Raw genomic sequence first — 26,383 nt, 5'->3', positions numbered from 1 at the left:
TACAGGGACACATCTGCACCAAACGAGCCACTTTGAAATGTTGCTTTTTTTCATGAATACTAAAGTTGGGTGACCCTCCCCCATAGAATAAAAAAAGTTGGATGACCCTCCCCTAAACAAAGAATACAAAGACATGACCCTCCCCTATTGTCCTCTGGTGGTCCATTCCATAAATACTGAACGGTCCCTTATTTCTTGACTTTAAGGACAGAGCTTTAAGATTTTGTAACAAAAGTCTGAGTCTTCACAGCTTTTTGTTAAGACCTTTTATTTCATCAATTTGAAAGAAACAAGTAAAAACAGTGTACAAAGTTTATATTATTTGTTTACTAAAGCTGGTGTCTTCAGTCTCAGGAGTATGGGAGGGCAGGTACAAAACAAGTTGAAATAAAAAATAAAAAGTATAAAATGAACTTCCCTATTTTCAGAAGGTGACAGCAAAAAGGTAAGCGTGCATAGGAATAAGTAACAAAAAGGTTTGAAAATGATTGAAGTAAAAACAATATAAAAACCATTACATTCAATAATGTATGATGCACTTTTGAAAAATGATTATCCGTCTTAGAAAAAAAATAAAATACTGAAGCGCTTTTGGATACTTCTTAGTACACGTTGAAATAGGAGTCTCAGTTCAGCTTCAGTCGTCCGTAAAAGGGGTTAATCATTTAAACAAGCAATTCTTGTTTTATTTGAACACACAAATTGAATTAACATTATAAAAGAAGCTAATTTAGTCTTCATCAACCATAAAGTACAAATAAAAGTCCAAATACAATCATTTTGGGGCATATCATTGGCACAGTAAAACTCATTTTAGTCAATGCTGGTCTCATATAAATAACTCAGAAGCTCGTGAAGGGACAGAAGTCCCCTAAAGTAGCATATCAAAGATGACTCTTTGTGTGGGTTTCCCCTGAAGCCCAGTTTGTTTGCAAAGTATTCCTAAAGAAGTGTATTATGTTAAAGTGACCTCATTGAGGCTGCAGTGAATGCACTGGGTGGAAAACACCCAATACTGTACTGTACATGGAGGAAAAGCCAGAGGAGAGAAGAGCTTCTGATCAGGGTCACCAGTGACTGGCTCTGATCAGAGGGAAACCAGGAGGGGTCCGCAGCACAGCATCCAGATAGGAAGGCATCAGGAACTATAAGCACTTACTTTAGAGGGTTTAGGAGGAATGGAGGTGCTATGTATTAACCTGAACAGACAATTGGTGGTCTCTCAGTGACAAGATGTGCAAGAGGAATCCACTGCAGGCCAGCTTTTTACCTTAAGGATTAATCACTCTGCATTTTTTTGTGTTTCCATTCCTTACATCAGACTGTATTGCACAATTGATTAATCACTCATTGTGGTGTAGCATGAGAGTACAACAGACCGCTTTGTGTCAGTTTTGCATCAGGGTAGCAGAAAAGTGATTTAAAAAATCCTCCAGAAGATGGTTATTCAGTCTTCGGAGAATCAGCCATGTTCTCAACACATATGTATGCAGAAAGATTGACTTTATTTTGATACGGTACATTCACTTTTGGACCCAAAATTGTCTCGAGGTCTGAATGGACTGAATTTAGAAGTCTTGCAGAGGAAAACAAGGATTTATTACCCACTCAACAAACAACACACTCTCTGCTCACATGATTGTTTTGGTCCACAATATGCCTAGTTCTATTTTAAATGGTTGATTTATTTTCAGTTGTACGTTTTAACTACAAAAATCACATCAGTGGCCTAATAACTACATTTCCCCATTCATTATGGTGTATGGATGCCTGCTCAGTATACAACATAACAACTAGGAGATGCAGGGCAGCGTTAACTCTCTCTCCGTGGTCAGTCTTCAAAGTCCTCACAGAACAACCACAGTTATCTTTGTTTTGTCTTGAATTTCCTCCTTCCTGGAAAACACAACTTGCAGATTGGAAATGTTACATCCACCAACGGCATCTGCAGACAATGCAGAGAGGATGGGGCTGTGGCCCCGGTCTTTTGAGAGTGCAGTCGGGTGGGGTGAGGGGAGATGGTGGGACTGGAGGAATGTATGAGAGTCGTTTAGGCCGTCCCACTGGCAGAGTAGGAGAACTGGGGGAAGTGGGGTCTCCGCTCGCTGTCGAAGGACTCCATACTGTCATCTGAGGACAGAGGGCAAAGAACTGCTCATTTCTTGTACAAGAGTGTGTGACAATATATATACACAACGTGAAACAATATACATTTGTCTACTGCCAGTTATTTTGCAACACCACTTATACCTTGGAATCCCCCCCCCCCCCCCCCCCCCCCCCCCCCCCCCCCCTTTTAATATTTCTGGTTGTATTAAAACAATTGTGAGCAATGTTAGTATTTAATTTACTGAACAGACAAAAACAGGCTTTCATGCCTGGTTATTTTTCTATTAACAGTTTTATCTAATATTTCATTCATTCATTTTTCAATTCATTCCAGAAATTGTACAATATTCCAGTAAATTATACATACTCAGATATTGGATACACAATTACTTATACAGTTAGATCTGAGCGATAAGACGGTGTACAGTATATATTTTTCCATTTGGATGTTGCTTTACATTGTAATGCTTGCATTCTATGTTCCTTTATATGCTTTTAAACATCGTTATTGAAATATGAAATTACTTATATCAAGCATAGAAGATTTTGGCTGTATTGCCCCGTCCTATATATAGTAGTGGGACATAGGATTGGAAGAATATCGCAGACTCCAAGTGGAAATACATCTGAATCTAAGTATTCCTATTGCTGGGAGATATAATGTTGTATTGTAATATCAGACCAGATATTGTCTGAGATGTTGCTTGTTTTACTGTTGTAGAAGGAGCTTGACTTTTCCTAGTCGGCATTAAAGTAACAAGTAATGGTGCGCTTTGAGCTTGTTTTAGTGTTTTTGAAATAAACAGTTAATGCTCCACCTGCTTGGCTTTCATATCTACATTGCTAATCATCATCATTTCTAAAACTTTTTTTTCTTCTGTAACTTTTTAAATAGCACCACGTTTTCACCTCATTACATCAAAATATTCATTTAAAATACGATTTTATTTGACTTTGTCACTATCACACAGTCTGAATTCTATATACTGTAAATCTATTATCTTGCTACTTCCCTTATACAGAGTCATTGCATTTACACAGTGGCTGTAATTTTGATGATGATTTTGATGACTTTGTGAAGCATGATCATTTTAATGGCACTGCTTCTCCAGGAGAGGGGAGACTCCTCTCAAGGAAGCTCTGCATGCTGGCAGAATGATTTAACTCATATTTATAAACTCCCCAAAACTAACTCAAGCGTCACACACACAAGAAAGCAGCTAAAGTTCTGTACAGGGGAAACTACTCAAGATAATCGTTCTGACCGAAGGATTTCTTTCTCTGATATGAACCTGACAGCTTATGTTTTAAATGAAAATGAAAGGGGGGGGGGGGGGGGTTTGCACATGAAAATTAATTCACTAACCATTTTTTTCGTTTTTAAGGATTAGTAATTCAGTTACCCTTGGTGGGAAAATAAGTCTGCTTTCATTGTGAGTAAATTGAAAGTGTAATTCCTCATTCCTATCAAAGTCTCACAGGAGGTGCAGGGAAAATTATTATACAAGTTAGGTGGCAATTCATCTTCTCGCGCAGTCCACAGCTCACATCTGCCTTACTTCCACATTCACGCTCCACAATAAAGGACAATCTGATGATTTAAAGTAGTGTTATACAACATAAGCAAAGTTATATCAAGTATTTGGTATCTGTAGATGTGTATCGTTTGGTGCTACCTTGTCCGGGTGGCGTAATAGTGATGGTCTGTGCTGTGAACTCCTCGTCAAAATATCGTGTGTCCGTCTCCGAGGTAACTTGGGGCTTAAACGGCGGGACCAGCTGTCGGAAAGGAGAAGAGATACAACCACATCGGCAGCGTCAGTTTGGTAACAGTTGTTCTGATGACAATCTACATCTTTTCAAGATGGCATCCATACAACCGACATAAGTGTATTGATCCTTGGGGGAAGGAGAGAGGGAGAAAGAAAGCAACAGGAATATTTGAGAAAACATTTTAGAAGAAACGGACCTTCTTCTCATAAACATCTTGCCATTCAATTCCTGCAAAGAACTTGTGCTGCATGATTTCCTTGGCATCGTCAGGCCCTCCACCTAACCTGGAAGACAAGTACAAAAGAATGTGTTATAACAGGAAAAAATAATAATTCTGTCAACTTTAGCAGTTATTCTATCGTAACAATAGCACATAAGCTTGTGTCTGAAATACATGTTTGCATCCTAATCAACTTGAGGACATCCACTTTGAGATACAATTATATAATGTAGAGGATGGAGAAAAGGCTCCTCACCTCTGCATTGGTTCTTTCTTTAGAAGGCCAGAGAGCAGCGAGCGTGCCTCGGGGCCGAGTGTCCTAGGAAAGCGGATGTCTTCCATTAGGATGAGCTCGAACAGCTTCTCATGGTCCTGGTTGTAGAAAGGCAGTCTGCCGCACATCATCTCATACATCACCACCCCCAGACCCCACCAGTCCACAGCACGCCCATAATCGTTGTCTTCCAGCACCTAAGGGATGATGAAGGGGGATAAACATTCATTTAATGCAGCTGGGGGGATGCTCCTGAGCTACTTTAACTCCATGGAGAAGGGCGATAGTCCGTAGGTATCATATTCTTAAATAAGACATTTAACTGTCTTATAATTATAATGAAAAAAGTCTACCTTTATCTACCTTTTTCACTGAATAACTATACGACAAGCTAAATAAAAGTTCAGTTGATACAGTTGTGTGGCTGCAGTTTAGAGTTTTACCAATAAGGTTAAGTTTGGACATCGGAACAACAGAACGCTGTGAAGACAGCAACTCACTAGGCTGTATTGTACATACAGGCCCTAAAGCAACGGTCCCATCACCCTCTCTGGTCTGAGCTTTTGAGGCAGGTCCAGCCAGCACTGACTCACATCTCACATTTGGAGCAAGGATAGAGTTTCCGCTGGAGCCCTGCATATTTAATCACCACAGGGCCTTCCACACATACACAAACACACGTCCAGATCAACAAGCAGCCGAGGCGTGAGTCGCTTAAATAAGCAAATGTGTGGCAACAAACACAGACCAGTCCTACAAACAAACTGCTCAATGAAGTGAGGGAGATATTTAGTCTTATTATATCCATAGGATGACTTTTCTTGACAGTTCTTAATGAGACAAACTCTTCCAGTGTTGTGCTCACTGAACAGCGCAACCTGTTGCATGACTAATGTGCTGCTGAGCAGAGTTGTTCCAAGGTCTCAGGGGACATGTTCTGGATTCTACCTCGCCAGGCGGATGTTGAAGGTGAAATCAAGACAAGGGGAACAGTCTGTTCTCTCAAACCTCAGGCAGCGTGATGCTAGGCAATTCAGACCTAAGAATAGTAACTTTGGTAAAAAGACGTGGGTGGATTAATAGAATTAGATATGGACACAGCAGCGCACAGGCCGAGAGAGTGCCCTGGAAAACAGATGGACGGATGTGTCCGTAAAAGGAACAAAACTACTGTGTGTGAGTGCACACGCACGCAGCTGCGCGTGTGTCTGTGGGCACACCGCCTGGCGCTGCGGTGAATGGTGAGCATCGAGGAGGAGGATTGGGAGGGCAGGGGGAGTAACGTGAAGCCGGTGTGGAGCTAGGATTACTGGGCCGTCTCTATTTCCAGCGCCGCTGTCGTGTGATTCACACCGTGCGACAGCTGGGCCCGCAGCTGCCCCATATATGTAGAAGAGCGCCACAGCTGTGAAGCTGCCAGGAGCACAGGAGCCAAGCTCATCCCTCATATACGTAACCAGGACTGCTGGCCTGCCTGCCTGGGCCCCAGCCCCAAACTAATACTGTTACACTGCCCCGAAGGAGCACGGACAGGGGGAGGAGAGATAAAAGCACAAACACTTGCTGCTTCTCTGGAGCGCGCTACTCTGTATATTGCACTTTTTTGTTCACAAAGTTCTGCACTGACAGGCATTAATCTTCCAAGCTCATGAATCGAAATCAGTTTCAGTGGCTAGATTAAACCTGTCCAGTTTTTTTGTGGAAATTCCCTAAAAGCTCATTTCCTCAGCCAATAATGAGTTTCTTCTTGTAACAACTTAATAAAAGTGAAAAAGTGAATTTGTCCCACTCCTTACTCCAGAGACAAACTGGTCAGATTGGGTCTCTCCACCCTCTCCCTCCCTCTCCCCCACTGCTCTGGGTGGAATATTCCCAGACGTTACAGCATTCCTGTGCAGCATACACAACAAGGTCATTGTTTACTGCAGAACAACCTGTAACACTGCCTGGCCTGCACTCCATAGAGACACTCGCCAGCGACCCTGTTGCCATGGTAACACCCCCTGCGCTCCACTGCTGGAGGCTGGAGCTGTCATAGACTGTGCTACTCTGTGGAGGGGCAAAGTGGGCTCCACATAGTTTAGGATGGACAGGTGGGGAACTCTATAAAAAGGATTATACAAGTAAATTAAAATAAACATTTGTCCAGGTGTGAGTAAGTACATTTTCAAATGCTAGCACAGCCCAGTCCTTTGCCTTGATGTTCATTGTTAGAGGCAGGTTTGGTCTGACTGATGAAGATAACAACTATACATTCCTATGTGGCAGCCTGGAGCATTGTGGAGTAGCGTGCTAATGACAGCTCAGGCTCTCCCCAGGTCAGGCGAAGCATCCAGGTCAGAAGTGGGGCTGTGGCTCCCCTGGTGATACACAACAGCTGTAGCCAATGTGGTCTTTTTTTTTTTTTTCTTCTTCAGGGGCAGAAGCTCACGTTTCCTGAGGCGCTGCCAGCCAGTCACCCTTCCTCGTCCCCCAAGCAAAAAATTCCAAATGGAGGCTAAAAACAATGATGCAGCAACTGTGTCAACATGGGCGCCCTTCTTCCCGAAAACATTTTTACGGCAACGGACAAGGGGCTAGCGCAAACACTCCCGTGCTTACTCACACACAAACTGTCAACACTCACAATGCAATATCAGGTTACACAGCCCACTCCAGCACTTGTAATACCTGCACGCAATAGGGAGCAGCCACACCCCTCCCCATACAGCAAATATGAGAGCAGGCTGCCCAACCCTGGGCACACGGTACACTCATTAACTCACAGACTTCAGCTGGAGATTAGATAGGCATTTTGGGACAGCTGCCCTTTCTTCCCCCTTCTTTTTATCCACTGATGTCCAGCAACACATGTAGCACTTTTGTTTGGAATCTATTGAAAATGATCTCAATTTGTCTTTGTTTATTAAGAAACAGGTAAGGTAAAGAAACATATTGAATGCATGTTTTTTGAAGGGCTCAAAGGGTCACTTGTTTGTTTGTTGTCAACCAATTCAAAGTTCTATGTTAGACATTTAAGAATAGTGTTCATCCCACCATAGTGTTTCATAGACTCTGGCAACTCTAGTGACCTGAAAGATGACATCATTTTTGTTTTCCTTTAAACCAATTTCTTTTGCAAGAAAGGGGGAAGTCAATATTTTAGGTACACAGAACTACTGTAGTCATTACCTCAGGTGCTAGGTACTCCGGCGTCCCGCAGAAAGTTTTCATGGTGGCACCATCTTTGATCCCCTCCTTACACAGGCCAAAATCTGTGATCTTTATGTGTCCATCTTTGTCCAGCATAAGGTTTTCCAGCTGAGGAGTAAACAGAAATAAAATAATTATTATAATAATAATTATAAATAATAATAATAATAAATGACTCAGGAGAGTTAACAAGCAAATAACTGATAGGTGATGGAAATATTAATGAAATAATAATGAATGTGAATATTAATTAATAAATGAACAAAAATACAGGCATTCATTACACATGAAAATACATTCAGTGTAAGTTATGTTTCTATGAAATTATTGGGCAAGTATTGAGTGAATTTTTGAAATTTGGGCAAAAGTAAAATCTCAATAAGTCCCCGAACTTCCAGCAATGACCTTTATGCAAGATAACCTAATCAATTGAGCACCAGTAACTTGGACGACATTTCATTGCTGCTTACCACCCAAGTTGTCATTTGCGTTTTCTCCCTTTTTTTAATTAAAATGAATGAATTGGTCACTTAATCCATGTGTACATTGTGTTTCTATCTGCTGCTCTCTTGATAGAAAGAGGTAAGATGCAAAACGCCCCGTAATCAGCGTAATCAAACAACACTTTCATGCATAGCTGAAAATTCCCTAAACAACGGTTAATGGGAACATACCTTAAGATTACATGTACAAGTAACTTACAGAAGGATGTGCATCATGCAGTGTCATTACTTAAGGCTCCATGGCCTTTTAATATCACTGTGTCCTCCCTCCCTCTCTGTCTTGCTCTCTCTCAGTTAAAGTCACCTGGCAGCTGTAGCTCACACGTGGCCAACAGTGCCTGGCCGGAGTCAGCACATCCTCCAATCCTGCTACCCTGGCATTTTCAGGAGAACCCTATCAGGCTGGGAGCCTGGCTCATAAACCCAAGGGAGAGGGAGGGAAGGAGGGAGGGAGCGAGAGAGAGAGAGAGTGCTGACCTGGCTGGTATAGTTTTATCCGCTGGAAGTAGTAGGGCTACATATGCCCACAGCAACGCCGATAACCCCCCCGCCCCCCCCCCCCCACACACACAGCCCTCCTATACCCAAACATGTCTTAACAGTCTGCAGCATCATTCTCTGATCCCATGTTTGGAGTATTAAAAGTTTTGTTTAGCTTGTGAACGCATATATTAAAAAAGGAGAAGTTAAAACCTTGCAGCGTCTATCCTTTGGGATGATTGACATTTTCTCCATGTTAACCAATAGGCCTGTACTGCCAGCAAATTGCAATCAATCATGGACAAAGTGCACACAAAAAAAAAGAAATCACCCACTGAGAACACTGTGCTCATACTGTAACAGAAGGCTGTGGTGATGTCTTCAAAGAGGATCGGTTGTTATTTATGTCTAGCTGCAGTAAGCGTATGGACCTATCCTTCCTCCAGCTGCAGTGAGGTCTGGAGACTGATCTGGGGAAGGCAGATCAATAAGCCCTGGCCACTGCCACTACTCTCAATAGTGGCAAAAACTATTTATAGCCTGCCACGGGAGAAATGAAGGGAAGGGGAGGGAAAGGAGAAAGAAAAAGATAAAAGAGAAGCTGACAGAGAAGATGAGAGAAAGTGAGGACATGTTTCCAAACCTACCTTTAGATCTCGATAGACCACGTTTCTTTCAGCGTGCAAGTAGTCCAACGCTGAGACTATCTCTGCACCGTAGAACCGTGCCCGCTCCTCTGAGAATACACGGTCCCTTGACAGATGGAAGAAAAGCTAAGCGGAAACAGGGGAGATTGACAGTAAGACAGCAGAGGACAGACAAAGAAAAAGTTGGTTATTCCAGGGAAAATCGGATCAGTAAAACTGTTCAAAAGTATTATGTTATCCCTACATATGCAGATTTTTAGTGATGGTTAAAATGGTTTACCTCACCACCGTTTGCATACTCCATGACGAAGCACAAGCGGTCATGTGTCTGAAAGGAGTATTTCAGTCCCTGCAGAAAGAAGCGAGAACGCTCAAAGCAGAACTTGATTATGCTTCCAGCTAATTCAAGAGGAACCTGGCATTTAAACAGCTGATTGTAACATGAAACATCACAATGTACTTTGCAGCTTTGACCCTTTAGTTTCCTTTTTAAAAACAAATGTCTAATGAGAAGATAAAAATACAGCATAGTGTATCCAGTGTGTTGAGGCTTTTCAACAACTGTGGAAAACATTGGTCCCATTCATTGTACTGAGAACATCACATTATGTGTTGCCTCCCCCCACCACTTAAACTCCTTCAAAATGTCTTTCACTACAACCCACCCAGAAAGAGTTAACTGATAAAACAAAAAAGAATGTCCAGCCTTGCTATAAAAAGGCCCACCTCGACTGCAGCCTTTGTAAAAACAGCTCTTCCAAACATTCCTGGTAAAATTCTGAATGGATACTGCGGAGTTGGATTGAAGAGAATCTCTGTGAGTTAAAATAAGGTTTGTTTAGGTATATGGAGGAGCTCCTTACTGTCAAGAACGGATGCTTTGAATTCTGGAGGACTCTGTTCTCTGTGAGTGTGTGCGCCACTTCATCCTGGAAAAAAAAGCCACACAGAGTGTTTGTGCAACTCTCACAATGGCTAACCATTTAGGTATCAGTCATTGCTCCATCGGCCCCAGTGTGTCTCTCCCCCCCCTTACTTGCTTATTGGCATCCACTCACTTTTGCTACGATGACCTCCTTCTTTAGGATTTTCATGGCGTAGTAGCGTCCTGTGGCCTTCTCCTTTACCAGGATAACTTTGCCAAAAGTGCCTTTTCCCAGGAGTTTGAGGTATTCAAAGTCGTGCATAGTCTGGAAAACCAGAGGAGAGACAGTGGCATCTGGTTACAAACAGAAGCATTAACAAACTCATGCTCTACATAGCCAGGGGACACAATCCCGCTGACAACACAGAAGCATTTAAGGCACTATTCCACCCACCATGCAACTCCCACTCCTCTAATGGTTTGGCCTATATGTAATTGTGTCTCAGTTAACCTCTCACCCCGGCACTTTGGAGAATGTTGAAAATGGGGGACATCCAATCCGGTAGCCTTGGACCTTTATGTCATGACCTGGTGGACATACTATCTGGTGCTAAGCTTCTCACGGATGATGTTGGGAAAGTAGAAAGTAGCTTGGAAGAGGCAAAGTAAAGTGGACTAAATGGGTGTAAGTGCATAGCTGCAGGAGCAGAGTAATGGTCAACTTGGAAGACCAGGATATACTTAGGGTGGGGAGGAATAAATAAAAGGTGGTTGACTTAAAAGTTTATGGTAATGCTGAGGTGTGTCAATGTGAGGATAGCAGAAAGTAGATGACACACAGAAACGTAAATGGGCCTTACCACTTTCTGTCTGGGTTTGGTCAGGTAGACCTCCATGTCCATGGGGTCTGGAGAGGAGTCCATCATCTCCTCCTCTTGTTTCTGCAGGCCTTCAGCCACTGCTTGGATGGCTTTAGTCCATTCTTCCCTGAGGGAGGCACAAGCAGCAGAAAGATTACATCTGCCAGTTTGCAATCATGCAAGCCCCGCAGCCCAATCATGTAATTGTCTTCTTATCAACAGGAAGGCAATTTCAAGCACACGTTCTGCCAATAGCCAGTGGACCTTGTGCAAGCGCAATAACAATGATTAAATGTGTACATTTGTGTGTGCTTCGACATGTTAGAAAGACAGACCTGTTAAACAGTTTTCTAGCAACAAGGGCAAATTCTCGAAATGTAAACGATTTGTGTTTTACTGCTCTGTGAACTGAGAGGTGTGTGCTTCTTGCTTGCCTCTCCTCGGGGGTCTCCACGTGGAAGGTGCGCTCGATGACAGTGGTCCACTGCAGGCAGCGGATGATAAATGTGTTGGGCTTAGGCCGTTCCGTCTTCATCAGCTGGCACTCTGACCACAGCCAGGGAGGGAGGGAGGTGAGGGAGATGGCGAGAAGGGCCAGTGTGTAGGGGAGCAGAGGAAAGAGACAGAACAACAGTTATAGCCATTTATCTTTATCGCCACCCTAACAGACACTGTCAGCCAATTTGGAAAAGAACAGGTGCACTTTGGTGGAGGAAAACATCTCCAATCATTAACTTGTCAGCTACTTTAAAACCTAAAATTTAATAATATAGGTTTTGATAATAATTTTGATATTGTGTAGTATGACATAAATCCCCAAACTCCGTAGAATTATTATTTCACTTATACATTAAAAATTCAACAATTAAACACTTGTTTTATCCAAATATTTAATAATCATAATACAAGAAAACAATTAAAGTGCTAGATTTCTCAGACCAACACCTCAATGAGTGATGTAAAATAGCAAAATAGAAATGCACACTGAAAATGATTGGCATGTACAAGTTTTACTAATTTATTTTAAGGATTTATTAAAAAGCAAATCACACCCTTTTCCTCCGTTTCACTAAATTTTCACACTTTTGCAGCAAACGATTGTCTTGTAAGCGGTTTGCAAAACAATTACTCACACCAGTCTAATAACTGAAATTAGAAAGCAGAGATTTCCATCTGCACCTCCTTCACATTAACATCTGTTCCCAAATGAAACACGTCAGCAAATATGTCAGAATGTGACACAAAATGGCCTCTGTCTGATAGATGGAGGACAGGGAAGTGGACCACCACTGAGATCCAACATGGCTCCATCAGGCTGAATGTATAATCCAGCTGCAGCAGCCCCGACAGCAGCAACGCACCATGTGTCCTCTGATGTGGGGTCGCACTGGTGACAAAAACCAAAGCCACCGCTGATGGAGACAGAGCCTCAGAGCAGCGCGCAGATAAATACTTGTAATCCGGCGGCTAATACCCACGATAAGTCACGAGTGTCAGAGAGGAAACATTTAGTTAAACAAACAGAATTTTGTCTAATCGCTGTGTTCAGTCATCTGCACAGCTTATCACAACAACTTTCTCCGATTTTAGATGGAGTGAACTATCTGCTCCTGGCAATTCTTGTGGTTATTTTCTGTCACAGTATTACAACTGGGTTTCTCACATACACACACACACACACACAGACAGACAGACAGACAGACAGACACACAGACACACAAATCGCATCTGATTTATTAATGTCAGGAGCAAGACATCTTGCACGCATGTTCAGTGGCAGAGCTTGCTTTGCCCTGGAGCAGTGCCCCAAATGTAAGAAACTTGCAGTTAAGCTGTTGAGATGATACTTGAGCCAATTTGCTAATGCGTCTATTCACAGTTATTTACAGTGACATACGATAAAGGGATACTTGGTTATAAAATTAGACGATTAGAGGACTCGCTTTCCTACCTTTACCTCACCGGCACCCGGATATGCTTTTTTCCTTGTTAATACTTACTTACTTTTCTGAGAGGGTAACAACGCAAGTAAAAACAAGAAAGCAGTAAACAAAAAAAAGGGATAAAACAAGCTGCCGAGAAACGGGGGAAAATGCAGTGGTTTCTCTCAAGCAGATACTCACGTGCGACAGAGAAGTTATTTAAGGGGGTTTCCAGCTGGTCAACATCTTGCGGTCGCTCTTTGTAGCCAATGAATGTACCATCACTCTTCAGAAGAAAATACCTCGGCCTCCAGGTCTTGATGTATTCTCCTGATATGAGAAAGAGATTAAAATGACTGCTGAGTTATATGAGACAAGGTAAAAAAAGAAAATAAAAAAACTTGTGACGAAGATATTTTCAGAAGGTTTCAGCTCACGGACAAACCTTAATTGAGGAACAGCACATGCTTTCACATTCTCAGAATGCTGACCAATGCACAACCATTGTGTTTACATTGTAGTTTCATGATTATTGACAAAACAGTGTTCTTTCTTTTTCGGTTTTAATTCCCAGAGGTGCAAACCTTTTCCTGTAATCTAATTACTATGCTGTTCACTAGTGCACCTTAAAATGACCACCTTGTCACTGTCTTTCTTTAAGTGTAGGTCAGCTGCAGGACAAATGGTGGCTTTAGTAGAAGTCAGGACCCTTTCCCCGGTCCCTTCTGCCTCCTTTCCAGCAGTAATTTGCAATCTAGACTCTTAGGGAACATTCAAACTGTCCAAAAACGTTTCTATCCTCATTACGTTTCTTTGAACTGGCAAGCAAAAATGTAGGCTCTTAGCTTTGTCTACTTTAGACATAAAACTAACTTAGTTATTTCCTGTATACTTTAAAGATTAGTATTATCTAAATCAATCCAGCAGAACTAGAGATGGGCTTTTTTATTTCACACAATCTTCTTCCTTGTCAAATCTTAAGGTTATATTCATAACTCCGGTTCTCTGATTAATATGATTGAGATATCTCACTGTGGGAGCAAGCCACCGCCAAATCCCATGATGGCACAAGTGATCTGGAGCAAGGGAGAAGGCTGCACACTCCTTTCATAAAATGGGCTGCCAGAAAATGCTGGCTTGCCATTTTTACCTCCAAATCCCACAACAGGCAGCGATGGCGCAAGTGCAAGTGCACCTTAACCGTGGAAAAGGCTTTGTGTTTATTGACCAGGTCCTTCAAGAATGATAAAATCACCCCCACTGAACACTGATAAGGAATGTGTCCTTCTTTGTGACACCATTCCTCAAACACCCTTCACTTACCTAGTGGAAGAAGCTTTAGCATTCTGTTTTTCAGGATTTACATTTATTTTTTTTAACATGTGAATGTGTCTGCTTGTGGAGATGAGAGAAGGGCAACAGCTGAAACCCCTTCTAGTAGAAATGTCTCAGTGCGACACGGTCTATAGCGGCTGGAGGTCAAGGGTTTGGGGAGCCCTGTGGAGCACACTCAAAGGCCAAACAGGCGGAGCTGGTGAACCGTTAACAGCCAGCAGCATCACTTGTGAGGTTTTTTGGGGGTTTTAGCCGTCTCGGGATTTTTAACTGCGGCAAAAGGTTTTCCGCTGTACAGGAGGGGGAACAGAGGTTTAGAGAGGTAGACAAATCTGCAGCGCTTCTTCTTTGCCTTACATCTGCGTTGCATGGAGGCTAAGGCTGAGCCAAAGATTCTCTCTTTGTCCAACATGTTGGCGAGGTTGAGCCACTGAGCCCTTTCTTGAAGAACCATGGTTCCCAACGCCTTCCCCGTGGCCTGGACCACACAGTGCTGAACACAGATGCACAGCTCCAAGATGACCAGAATTTCCTCAAGTGATGCTGGGTCCTACGTCTTCTAATACTGAGGAGCAAGAGGACGTTGAGTCCGAAAGCGGTGGAGCCTTATACACCTTCTCGGTCAGGGCCGACTGAAACCAGGGGCAATCTTTTCCTTTCCGAATTTGTCACTGCACATTTGCACGCGTCCCGCAGGTCAGTGGGGAGAGGAGAAGGTTGTGTCCGATCTGGTGTGACCAGAGAAGCAGAATCACAAAGTTAGCTAGCACCTGGTGACAGAAGCTAGGTAAGGTCTGTCTGCGGACAGTTAAGCCAACTAACCTTGATGCGACATATGCACCGGGTGAGAAGAGGTTTTTGAATGACGCTGTTCCATCTGCCTTCACTATTTAGGGTAGGTGGCATTACCTGGTGCAGACAGGTTCACCAGCCAATCAGGACTGGCGTTATGAGATAAGTGCTTCTGAGGGTCGCAGTGAGGCTTGCTCCGATAGTGAGACATCAACACTACAATTATGAAAAAGAACCTGGCACCTACATTACCAGCAATGCAACTTGACCGTCAACAGTCTAGTTGGAGATAGTGTGTTATGCTAGTAGCGGCTGAAGTAGCCTCAATATGCAAGCCTCAAGAAGAGATAAGGAACATGCTTCAGTGGTCTTCTCAGACACTTGTAGCCTTTAGCCCCAACCAAAATTGCCTCAGTTTACATCAAGGCAATTTTGCACTGCTATGTCTAGAGTCAAAAAAGGCTTTACAGAACTGTGTAAGATTTACAAATACTCCCTAAGACCTGTAAAAAGACAGTGGAGTTCCCCACTGCATTTGCACTTTTGGCATCTATCATTTTATTTAATCATTTTATAAACCACAACCACTGTTCTGTCTCTTTCCTATCAACCATTTTGTAACACAAGCATCACGTTTGCATAAGCCTCAATTCAATTTTCAAATAAAGTTAATAAATAAAAACTTTCCACAGTTCCAATTTTCTGGACAACACCCATAACCTCAAGCCATGCGTGTGTATCCAATTCGCTTGGACACACAAGCATCACACAAATGAATCTCTCGTAGGCAGACAAAACTCAATTTATTCCGGTGATGCTTCAGGAAATGTCGCGCCAGATGTTGTGCAGACTTGGGGAAAAAATAGCTTACATACCATAACAAGGCAGGGGCACACAGTGAAGAGGGACTTGAATATTTATACAGGAAAAGTGTAATTTATTTTTAATTACGGAGCTGCATATTAACCCCATGCAGAGCTGTAGCAAGCTGTCCTTAATTGCCCCATTTCCTCTAAGACAGAAGTGTGGTGTGTGTGTGTGAGAGAGAGAGGATGTGTGTGTCTGTAGGGGAGAAGTAGGAGATTTGTCAATATGAGCTTCTGTTACTCTCCTTCAAACAAACACTTGACTAATGAAAATTATAACAGATCATGTCCGAGACAGTACAGCACAAACTACTGCTTGTAATGTCTCCTCTTCTTAGTGTGAGTCCATAAAAAATATACTGTATATACACTGGCTAAATGTCACTTTTCAAGATTTGTCCCTTTTGACACTTTAAAAGTATGAACTTCCTCTTCCTGCTTTGTTTTTTTTTAAACTTTATTTTAGGAAAGTGATGACATGAGCAGCAAAATTTAATAGGACATTTCCCATATGGCTTTTCTCTGTCAACATAAAAAAAGAGAAGGACACTTTAGAAAAGTCATTCTAGTTGACCGCAAACATTATGATGAATCCTTGTAAAGCAGGCTGTCTGTACATCACTTTCAAGCAGAGCATCAAGCCCTCAACCCCAGAGCAAACATCCAAGTGTAAAAACACCTGATTTTCTGTGGTGGCACCAATCACCACAGTAGAGGAAACATCTGCCCCATTGCACAATATACTGTGCTTTACTTTTTAATCCACAGCATATGTCTAATATGTTATTATATTTTTCCTCCTGGCACATGAGATTTTTCCTTCTGGTTTTCTGCAGTGTAAGTGTTTTCACACCAAACATACCTAATCTAGAAATTAGCTCGACTTTAGATTAGCCATTCTTGCCACTTTCCAACAAAGCCAATTGTACTAGCTGTCCTAATAAACACAACGGCAAGAATCCATTTGGAGGACTTCCCTCATGACTGTGTCAACGTAACCCAATTACTGTGATGAGTCGTTTGTTTTAAACTACAAGCCTCACCAATCAACTTCCACATCAGTCCCTCACACTTTCATGCTGGTCTCCAGAGAATCCACATGCATAGCATTATTTATCACAGGTCTTCAATAGAACTAGACTTCCACAACTCAGCATAAAATCTAAATAACCAAAGCACAGAAGAGGTGCCATTTAGGAGTACATGTAGCCATACAAGTATCAGCTGCAAGTTACCCCAAGAGCCTGTTCAATCCAAACGTAAATTGCCTAAATCTTTCACACAGCGGCCAGAAAACCTCCTGAGCTGTACCAATCCCTGTTTTCCTCCGCTGGGCCCCAGGTGGTGCCTCATTCTGTGGTTAGGTTTTGGCTGAACCATATCCCCCAGCAATAGTCCATGCCATCCCACAGTTAGGACAGTAAGTGCACAATGTAGAGACAGCCCCAAGTCTATATCCACAACCTTCCACTTCTGGGATTTCCCCGTTGCCGACAGAAATTCCACGGTTAGTCAATTTTTTTGACCAGATTTGTGTTACCGATTGCTTCCTTTGTGTTGAAATTCTAAACTCTGGTGGATTTATGAAGACTATGATTACCTGCTCCTCAGATCTCTGCAGGGTAAATCAAGACAGCTAGCTAGACTAAATGTCAAATCTGAGTTTTCTATTGCACGACAAACAACTTTTGAACGTACACATGTTCCACCCAAAAAAGTTACTTCCCAAGGCTATTTTCCAGTGGCACGGGGCTTCGTGCAGCGGATATCACCGCTCATTATGATTTTGAATGGTTTAAAGAAATGCCAATAAACAGAGCACAATTTTTGTCCCATCCCGGAATCCTGTGTAAAGTAGCCACACCCTCCTCCGCAGCTCCACAGCATTGTGAAGGAAGGTTTGGCAAAGCGAGACTAATGAGCCCCCTACCTGACACAAGACGAAGGTGCATGCTTTTCTTGCAGGCGTACACTCAACTTTAAATTTTGAACTTTGAGTTTGGCAGCACAAATCACTTCCAGACTGAGTGAAGACATTTCATATATTATAGCAGGGGTCTTCAACGTTTTTAAACCAAGGACCCTTAACTGAAAGAGTTGGAGCAGGGACATATACATACCGCTTATTGTAGAAAATGAAGTTGCATATTAAACCAATGGCCTACAATAACGTGCAGGGCAGTCTAAATCCGTTATTTATTCCTTGTTAGTGCATAGAACACTTAGCTATTAAAATAATGATTGTCTGCATTATTTTAAACATCATCTTTTAAAGTTACGCATACAGTGGCACAGTAAATCCTTAGGATGAACTGCATATGTGGATTGCCTTAGTGACTACCTTAGCTATAGGCCAGTAAGCCTACAATCAGTGGGGATTTGTATTTGCTAATAATATGTTGGAAAAACTGACAATAATTTGCAGGCCCCCCTGCATTGAATCTAAGGACCCCTTAGAGGTCCCAGACCCTCCTGTTGAAGATCTTTGCATTATAGCATTCAGATCCTGATGGACAGAGACAGGTGGTTGTGTATGCATGTATGTGCTTGTGTGTAAATACACTTGTCTGTGTACACTGACCTGCAAGCAATGAAAAGTATTTGTGTGTTAACAGATTACAACAGTAGTCGGTTTGGATGGCTCTGAGTTTGTCCTACCAGCTCCACTGACACACATCACCCACCAGAAGTAGCATGGGTGGTCATACGAAATGCAGCAACACATGGCATGGTGTTTCTCAGCAAGACATTCTCTCACACTGAGGTGGTCTTGGTCACATGGATGTCGGGAAGATGACAATGTCAGCTCACCATTCTCCGTCACTAGACTCAAAAACAGAGATCTTCAACCAGGGGTCCGGGATCCCTAGGGGGTCCTCAGAGTATATGCATGGGGGCCTGCAAATTATTGCCAATTTTTTCCAACATATCATTAGCAAATACAAATGCTCACCAATGATAAGCTTACTGGCCTATAGGTAAGCTAAGGCCATCCACATACAGTTCAACCTAAGGATTCACTGTGCCACATGCACGTGTAACATTAAAAGATTTATAAATGAATGCCGACAATCATTTTTTTTAATAGTGTTCTATGCACTAAAAAGGTTAATATAAAAGTTTAAGGGCTGCTCTACACGTTATTGTATGCAGAGTTTAATACGCAACTTTATTTGTAACAATATCCGGTATGCAGTAGGGGATCCCTGCTCCAACTCTCTCAGTTAAGGAGACCTTTTGTTTATAAAACGTAGACCTCTGCTCTAAGCAACTGACTTTCCTAAATGATGTAACTGCGATATTAAGGACATCATGACAAGTCTACATGGTCACTAGAGCGAGGCCACAGATAACACACAAAGGTAAACAATCTTATGAAGAAATGTGACACTTAAGTCTAAACCCTTTCTGTGGTTAATGAAACAGCTAATGTAATACTGTAAGTATAAAAAGAAAAAAAAGAAAAAAAAAAACACTTTTCACAGGTGGATGTCAAAAAAAAAATCTTTAAAAAAAACTCACACAGCTTTGACAAAGACTGTCACAGAGATGCGGAACCAAGAAATGAAATAACTTCACATCTGCAATGGACATCCTTTACTAGTAGTACATGTCATTAAATAGTACTGTCATTTCTAGACAGGAGGACACTACAACTTCCTTGTCTGTGACCACAAACCTTGTCACATGACATGAACAGTGGAAGCAGCTATATCCGGTTGTCTGCGTATGAGGTTGTGTCTCCACCACTCTGCAGCGCAACCCCCCCGCAAACAGTCTGCGCTCAGAGCATAAACAACAAAGATGACCCTTGTCAGCTTCCTATTTACACCCATTTCCCCTTCTACTTTTATTCAGTTCCACTTTCCACACTGTGGCCTTTCTTAAGCAAAGACATGACGAGAAAGTGAAACTGACAGCTGTTGTGAGAGTAAGTGTGGAAAAAGCATATTAAACCTGTAATATACACCAGAAAATGTATCAATAAAACACTCAATTCACTAAATAAATATTAGCCCTGCTTTCAATATTTTATATGACTTGACTTTAAAGCTTTGCAGAATAGACCCCAAATACAGTACATCCTGTGTACAGTGAGAAACACAGTACGTACTGCTGACAAAGACAATGGGAGAACCTTTTGCTATTTAGTTTGTTCTTCATCACTGATGTAAACTAAACCCTTTTGAAGTCAAGGGGAAACAGGAAACTGGCCAACAGACAGACTGACCACAACATAGATAAGTTAAAACCTTCAAGTGTCAGGTCCGACTAACAGACACACTTGCTATGAGGAAATTCATGAATGATCTGTGTCCCAAAATCAAAGATTTTTTAATAAAAGTCAATTGTGACCGCAGACATGGGGCTGAACTCAACCAAATTAGGGGAAGGGGTTGACACCAGATGAGAGATGAGGAAACTAGAGGGGATGAGAAAGCTACACAGTGTGCAAAGAGTTGTGCTGAGTGGAGTGGTAGTGAGACAGATCACTACATATGTTCCCCACATATGTAGGACTGTGAGTGGGGGTCTGAGCTCAAGTGAAGTGTGTATGAGCCATGCGTACTGTGTGCATGGGAGGAGCTGTCAGGGCCTGATAGAGTGTCTTTACATGACAAGCAGCTGCTGAGGTCTGGGATGCGCGCTGGGCAAAGTGGAAAATAATGAAGGGAGAACCGCTGCCAAACACAACAGAATTCATCTTTATTTGCCAACTGCTGCATGGCCCTGTGTGTGGACAGCTCCAGCATGCACGGACAGCTCTTGAACATATTTTAAAAGAGAATCAAAGTAAATCATTGTATTCCAGATGTTGACTGTGTGCAACTTTACAAATCTAAAAGGTTTAACCTGATTGCTCAAGAACTTGCACAAAAAACAGACCCACAGTGACTGAAAAATGTACATTCTTTTTGCGAGAGAAGTTATGAGACCTTAACATTAAGAGCTGACCAAGCAGGCTCGTTGAGGTGTTAATAAATAAAAAGAAAAAAAGTATAAAGTTTTAGACAGAAGAGGGGGGGGAGAGAGGGTAGTGGCTGTTTCCAAGGAGCATCCTGTACTGTCCGTCTCTACGTGACAACGACTGGAATGTTGAGGTCCCAGCTGCAGTGGCGTGTTGGCTTTAAATAAGGAGAGATCATGCAGCATTCATCGTGCTGCCCCAACAAGGAGAGGCCAGTGTCTTGACAATGTGTCCAAACCAACAGCTAAGTTGCACGTCATCCCTTTCTTTCCCCTGTTCCATCTACTTTGTAGATTTTAATGACATTTCAAGAACAATAGTTTAAACAGTGTGTTAAAGTGCCCATATTGTGAAAAATAAAAATAAAATCACTTTTTCTGGGATTTGAGCTGTTATTCTGTGTCTCTGGTGCTTCCACATATGAAGTTGAAAAATAAATATCCGTGCTGTTTTGAGTGAGATACAGGTTTCTGAATGTCCTCTGCCTTTAGTCACTAGCCAAGACGAGGTGGCTAACTGTATCATGCTCATGCTAGCTCGTTCTCAATGAAAACACTGCTACAACACACACTAGTTCATCATAATCTACAAAAGAACTACTTAAATGTCCCTGTTCGGCAGGTGCCTTGTACTGACCAAAGTTGGAGAAAGAGTTGTCAAGCTGATGTGACCTTACCTAGCTACTGCGCATGTGTGACTCCCAACAAAGATAGTATAGAAGTGAGATGTCTCACTCTGTAGCTAAAACAGAAACCCAAACAGGGTGAAAAGAGGAGCTGCAGCAATGTGCAGTACAACAAAAAAAATTGTGTTTTTGGAAATTGAAACAATGTAAACCTATTCTCGTACAACCTCAAAATACAATTATGAACCTGGATACCTGAATATTTGGGTTAAGGCGTTACCCCGGTTTCTCACACGCCATGCAAACGCCTCACTTCAGCTAAAATCTGAGTTCTCATACCCCGGTTAAAAGACCTAGATAAGTCCTTAGGCAACCGGGGTAAGACTGGGTTACTCGTCTGTGAATGCTCCGTGGGTTATAACTAGCCATCCACACTCCACTACAATGGTTTTTGACCCGGATGTACAAGAGCGCAGTTGGAAGCAACAACGCAAAAAACAACAGCAACAACACAAACTCTCGTCATTCTTCCCCACTCATGTATACAGGGAGAACCGGCATAACCTGGTTATTCACCTAACTTGGGTAAGGCCATAGCCCTCCTGTGTAACTATGTAAACGCAATGACAGAGGCCCACTTTAGTCACCTGGCACTAGATAAACTATACACACACAAGCCTCTCTAATGTGGATGAGTGTAAGCACACACAGTGAGAGGAACCAAGAGTGGGTCAGACAAAATGCGCCTCTCAGTGCCTATACCCAGCGGTTGGACTTCCTGAGGGGGCTGCTGTTGGGTTTTGTCCCCGTCTGGCCATTCATGGCTTTGGGATGGGAGGAAGGGAGCCAGTGGTAACTGCATGAACTGTGCATGTGTATGTGTTTGAGTGGTGAGAATCGGATGAGAACGGGGGTAGGCGGAGGTTGAGGATTAGGGAATTAGAACTCCAAAGCGAGGGAGGGGGGGAGAGGGGGCTGTGCCTTTGTTGGTTTTTCCTCTGCCCCTTCGGCCCTTTTCTGCCGGGTTCTGCCTGTAGGCTGCAGCTGCGGCCTGCCACCCTGCGCCCTGCATCTCAATGAGCCATGGGCCGCCCGCTCCAGAGGAGAGGGGGCTCCCTGATGCAGGGGTCACCACTGAGCCCCAGCAACCACAAACTCCATCCCACACCATCCACTGCTCTGAGCCGCAAAGCTCTAGGCTTCTCGTGCTGCCCAGACACTGATATAACCACTTGTCCCTTTCACTGTGACCATATAAGGTAGCACAAGGCTCACATGGCATCCTAAAGTGTCCAGGAGTTTGGGCTCCTACACCCCCCACTCCTTTCTCTTTATATCTTCCTGACATCCCCCTCCTCTCAAAACCTCTTTTGTTGGCCCCTCTCTCTCTCTCTCTCTCTCTCCCATGCAGCTGGATAGGGGACTGCATTGCCAGGGCTTTGGCAACAGCATCAACAGGTTGCAGGGAACGGCCACCCTGGCCTCCAATGTAGCCCTCTCTGTCTTGTCCCCTTATCCCTCTCTCTATCTCTCTGTCACTGTGGTTGCCGCTGCTAACCCAACAGGGGGAAAAAGCACAGGGTGGGGGGGAGCAATGGATGCAGCCTCTCTTTCTCACGCTCATAAGAAAGCCCTCACTTCTTCTCCATGGTGAGTGACACCTGCTGATTACCATAGAGACACTGTGGGAAGTTCCCCCTGCCACACTGGGGCTGAGATTTGCCCCCTCTCCCTGGGTAAACAAGCAGTCCATGGATTAGTTAACTGGGTTACTGCATGGCAAACAAATAAACACACATTATTTAGAGCAAATTAGTGCAAATGAACTCTCAATGACCAGTGTAAGATCAAACACCCCCAAACAACCAAGGAGTTAATCCAGAGGATCCATTTCTCCTGGAGATAGGTTAGCCAGCTAGGGAAAGTCGTCAAGACCAACTTCCTTCTAAAAGTATGACAAACCTTTCTGTATGGCATCTGAATAACTTGTAAAATATGTTCTGAGTCGCACAATAAAGCTGATGTGGACATATCTGAGCATACAGTGAACTCTTAGTCTGCATCCCAGCTGAGCATCCTCTTTATTTCTCTGTCTCCGCTGCCCTCCCTAAACTGGAGAGAGGTGCCAGTTATGTGGTTGATGTTGGAGACTGGGAGCTTTTTGCTGGTCCTTAGCCGCTTCCGCCTTGGGTCTGAGTTGTCAGCAGGGTCATTATCCTAGCAACAGGATGGTGGGGCTGTGGGTGAGCAGTGTGTGCTGGAAGTGGGGGCAGACAGAGGAAGAGAGAAAAGAGAGGAGTTAAAAGAGACAAGGACAAGAAGAAGAATATGGGAGTAAGAAAGGAAGAGAACAAGAGGAAGGACAGTTGAGAGGAAAGCGTGGAAACAAATAAGACAAAAAGGGGAAGAGAGTAACAGAGATGGAGTGTGTTGAAGAGCACCACAGTTGTGGCAGGCAGGCGGACTCTGCACAGCAAAGTAAGCACACAGCAGGCTTGCCGTGAGAGTAGGCGAGCGGTGCAGGTGCCCCCTCCCTTAGCCTGCTGGACCCCCCCCCACCATGCCAGCCAGCCTGTCTGCAGACAGCTGCGTCCCAGTAATTTACTTCTCTCCACCACATTTAGCAGGAAGACTGCTTCCTATTACCCAGAGCAGGGGGTCTGCGCTGATGGCCAGACACCCGGCCAGAGTCCTGGCTTCCCGGTGTGACACCCTCTGCTGCTGGACGCTGCCTACAGGGGCTCCATTCCCAGATCTGCCTGGCACTGCTACTGCTGGTGATCAACTAGATAGTGTCTGAGTATTTAATCACCAAAAGTTGAAGTCATCTGTTGTTAAGTTAATCACAAGAAGTTTATGATGAGTAAAACATGCTACATCTATTAGTTTCAGTCAAACCAATAAATGACCCATAATCACAGAATTCTCCTTCTGGTTAGTTTACTTAGTTTTACCTCTACAAAAGATCCCTACTGTATCTCGTACTTAGCTTCTATGATTTGTTTTCCACACATATTGCCCTTTAATGATTGTTCCCTGGTTTCAATAAATATTCTAGGGAAACTCAGGTGCTTATCTTTCAGCATCTAATTTTGAAGAAAAACTATTAAATCTTTAACATGTCTCATAAGTTGTTTGTGTATTTATTTACTGTACAGTTATTTAATGTTAATGCCTATCAGTTAAAAATGTGCAGCCGACAAAAGTCAATAATTTGTAATCAACAACATAGAGACACACAATGGGTTTTATTAGGCATATTACTTTATACATAATGGGATCACATTACAGTAGTAAAGCACTGCATAACTTTGTTTACGATTAAAGGAACTTCCTTACCGTGACATTATCTAAAAGATTCAAGATAAACATTTTGTTACAAACAATTAAAATAATTATAAATTGTATATGCTCCTGTCACTCGAGACTTGATTATATGTAAAAGCCTCACAATATAGATATTTGCAAATTGGATGAGGTTTCGCTCTAGTTCTGCAGTACGTAATGTGTGGGTTTGTGTGTGTGCTGCTGAAGCAGCAGTGTGGCCCATGACATCCATAATGAGGGAATGTGTAGGAGCCTGGGCGAACCCAGCAGCAGAGCTGGCAGCCAGTCAAAGTCCTGAGACAGTCAGCATTGCAGCATCATGAGACATTCTAAATCAGGTGGGCCTGCTTCTTTGAAGAGTATTTAACTGTGCAGGAAACACCACATTCCCTTGCTGAGATCACTTATATAGAGGGAAAACTAAAACAAATGTGAGAAGATGTTGGCTGAATTACTGGACGCCTGTTCACCAGATGCACAAGGCACAGATATTCAAAAGATGAAAAAAAGTTTCATCTACACTGACTACTGTCTAGTGTTTCACAAAACCCATGCATGCTTTTCTACTCTATTCTCCCCCTCTCTCATTCCCACTTTGTGTCTCATGCACTTTCCTGGACCACCAACAAGGAGCAGTTCATGGGTGTCCTTCAGCCGCATGACCAGCAAAGGAGCCAATCATGAGCTCCAAACCAAACAGCAAGAGGGTCTCTGTGGCATGTCACACACAACATCCATCCACTCCTCCTGAGGCCGCCTAGGTCACTGAGCAATGTTATGGGAACATCACAAATCTCTCTCTTTCTCTCTCTGTCCCGCGCTCTCTCTCTCTCTCCCTCCCTAGAGCCAGCTGAGAGCGCTACCCAAATCCAACAGTTGTTGGGGCCTTCGTTAGCCTAACGAAGGGGCCGGCTCTTTATACTTGTCAGGGAGCAAATGAGTCAAACAAACAAGGGCCATGGAAGACGGGAGGACAAGCGAGTGCTGTTCTGTTGAGCTTCACTGGGTTCTTGGCCGCAGCACTTCCCTGGAAACTAGGGAACCCACAATCTGCCTCTTTGATGTCTGATGATGCTCTGGCTTTGATGGAAACTTTGGAAAAAACACTTGCAATAAGAAATAACATGCTGCTCGGTCTCTGTGGCCACTAGAGGCCGTAGGCACATTCAAAGTGTGTGGGTGCACTCCGTGAAAGATCTAAAGGTGAAGTACCATTTGGGGACGCATAACAACTGGTTATGATACCAACAACACAGCTACAGTGTTTTTTGCAAGCCTGTACTTGTGATACGGCCTGTGCATAAGGGCACTGGGTAATGTCCTGCTGGCAGTGTAACTTCTGAATAAACATGCTTTACACATTTCCATAGCCATGTCCAGACGTACGTAGACATTACTCCCGACCTACTCGGCTGCTTTGTCTTGCATTCCAAAACTGTCCTTCTAAAGCAGACAACCCAGATAACAGTCACACACCAACACATCCCCAGCAGGGTCGACAATCCAGACACATTTCTGCAGCGCAAGGCTTAAGAAGAAAGTATGAAGGTGTGCCCTTCAGAATGAGATCATTCCACTGAGTGCAGCCTGTCTGGAACAAATGTACAGAGCACTCCAAGGCTGA

The 26,383-nt window shown here is 43.2% G+C and overlaps 1 protein-coding gene across 2 annotated transcripts in view; it reads right to left on the bottom strand.

Moving 5' to 3' along the window:
• Positions 1–251: 251 nt before the first annotated feature.
• Positions 252–26,383, bottom strand: part of akt1 (v-akt murine thymoma viral oncogene homolog 1) — a 34,327-nt gene continuing 8,195 nt past the window's right edge. For both annotated transcript variants that reach the window (XM_034859304.1, XM_034859305.1), the window contains exons 3-14: positions 13,047–13,175; positions 11,358–11,469; positions 10,924–11,050; positions 10,257–10,388; positions 10,062–10,127; positions 9,479–9,547; positions 9,199–9,324; positions 7,548–7,676; positions 4,359–4,573; positions 4,079–4,166; positions 3,786–3,888; positions 252–2,130 (exon numbers count right to left, since the gene is read on the bottom strand). In XM_034859304.1, the coding sequence (XP_034715195.1) occupies positions 2,051–2,130; positions 3,786–3,888; positions 4,079–4,166; positions 4,359–4,573; positions 7,548–7,676; positions 9,199–9,324; positions 9,479–9,547; positions 10,062–10,127; positions 10,257–10,388; positions 10,924–11,050; positions 11,358–11,469; positions 13,047–13,175 (1,376 nt within the window). In that variant the 3' untranslated portion in view covers positions 252–2,050. The remainder of the gene's footprint in view (positions 2,131–3,785; positions 3,889–4,078; positions 4,167–4,358; positions 4,574–7,547; positions 7,677–9,198; positions 9,325–9,478; positions 9,548–10,061; positions 10,128–10,256; positions 10,389–10,923; positions 11,051–11,357; positions 11,470–13,046; positions 13,176–26,383) is intronic.

The sequence above is a fragment of the Etheostoma cragini genome, chromosome 20, assembly GCF_013103735.1.
Source record: "Etheostoma cragini isolate CJK2018 chromosome 20, CSU_Ecrag_1.0, whole genome shotgun sequence".
In the NCBI taxonomy this organism is placed as follows: Eukaryota; Metazoa; Chordata; class Actinopteri; order Perciformes; family Percidae; genus Etheostoma; species Etheostoma cragini.
This window is presented reverse-complemented; position numbering and strand designations above follow the sequence as displayed.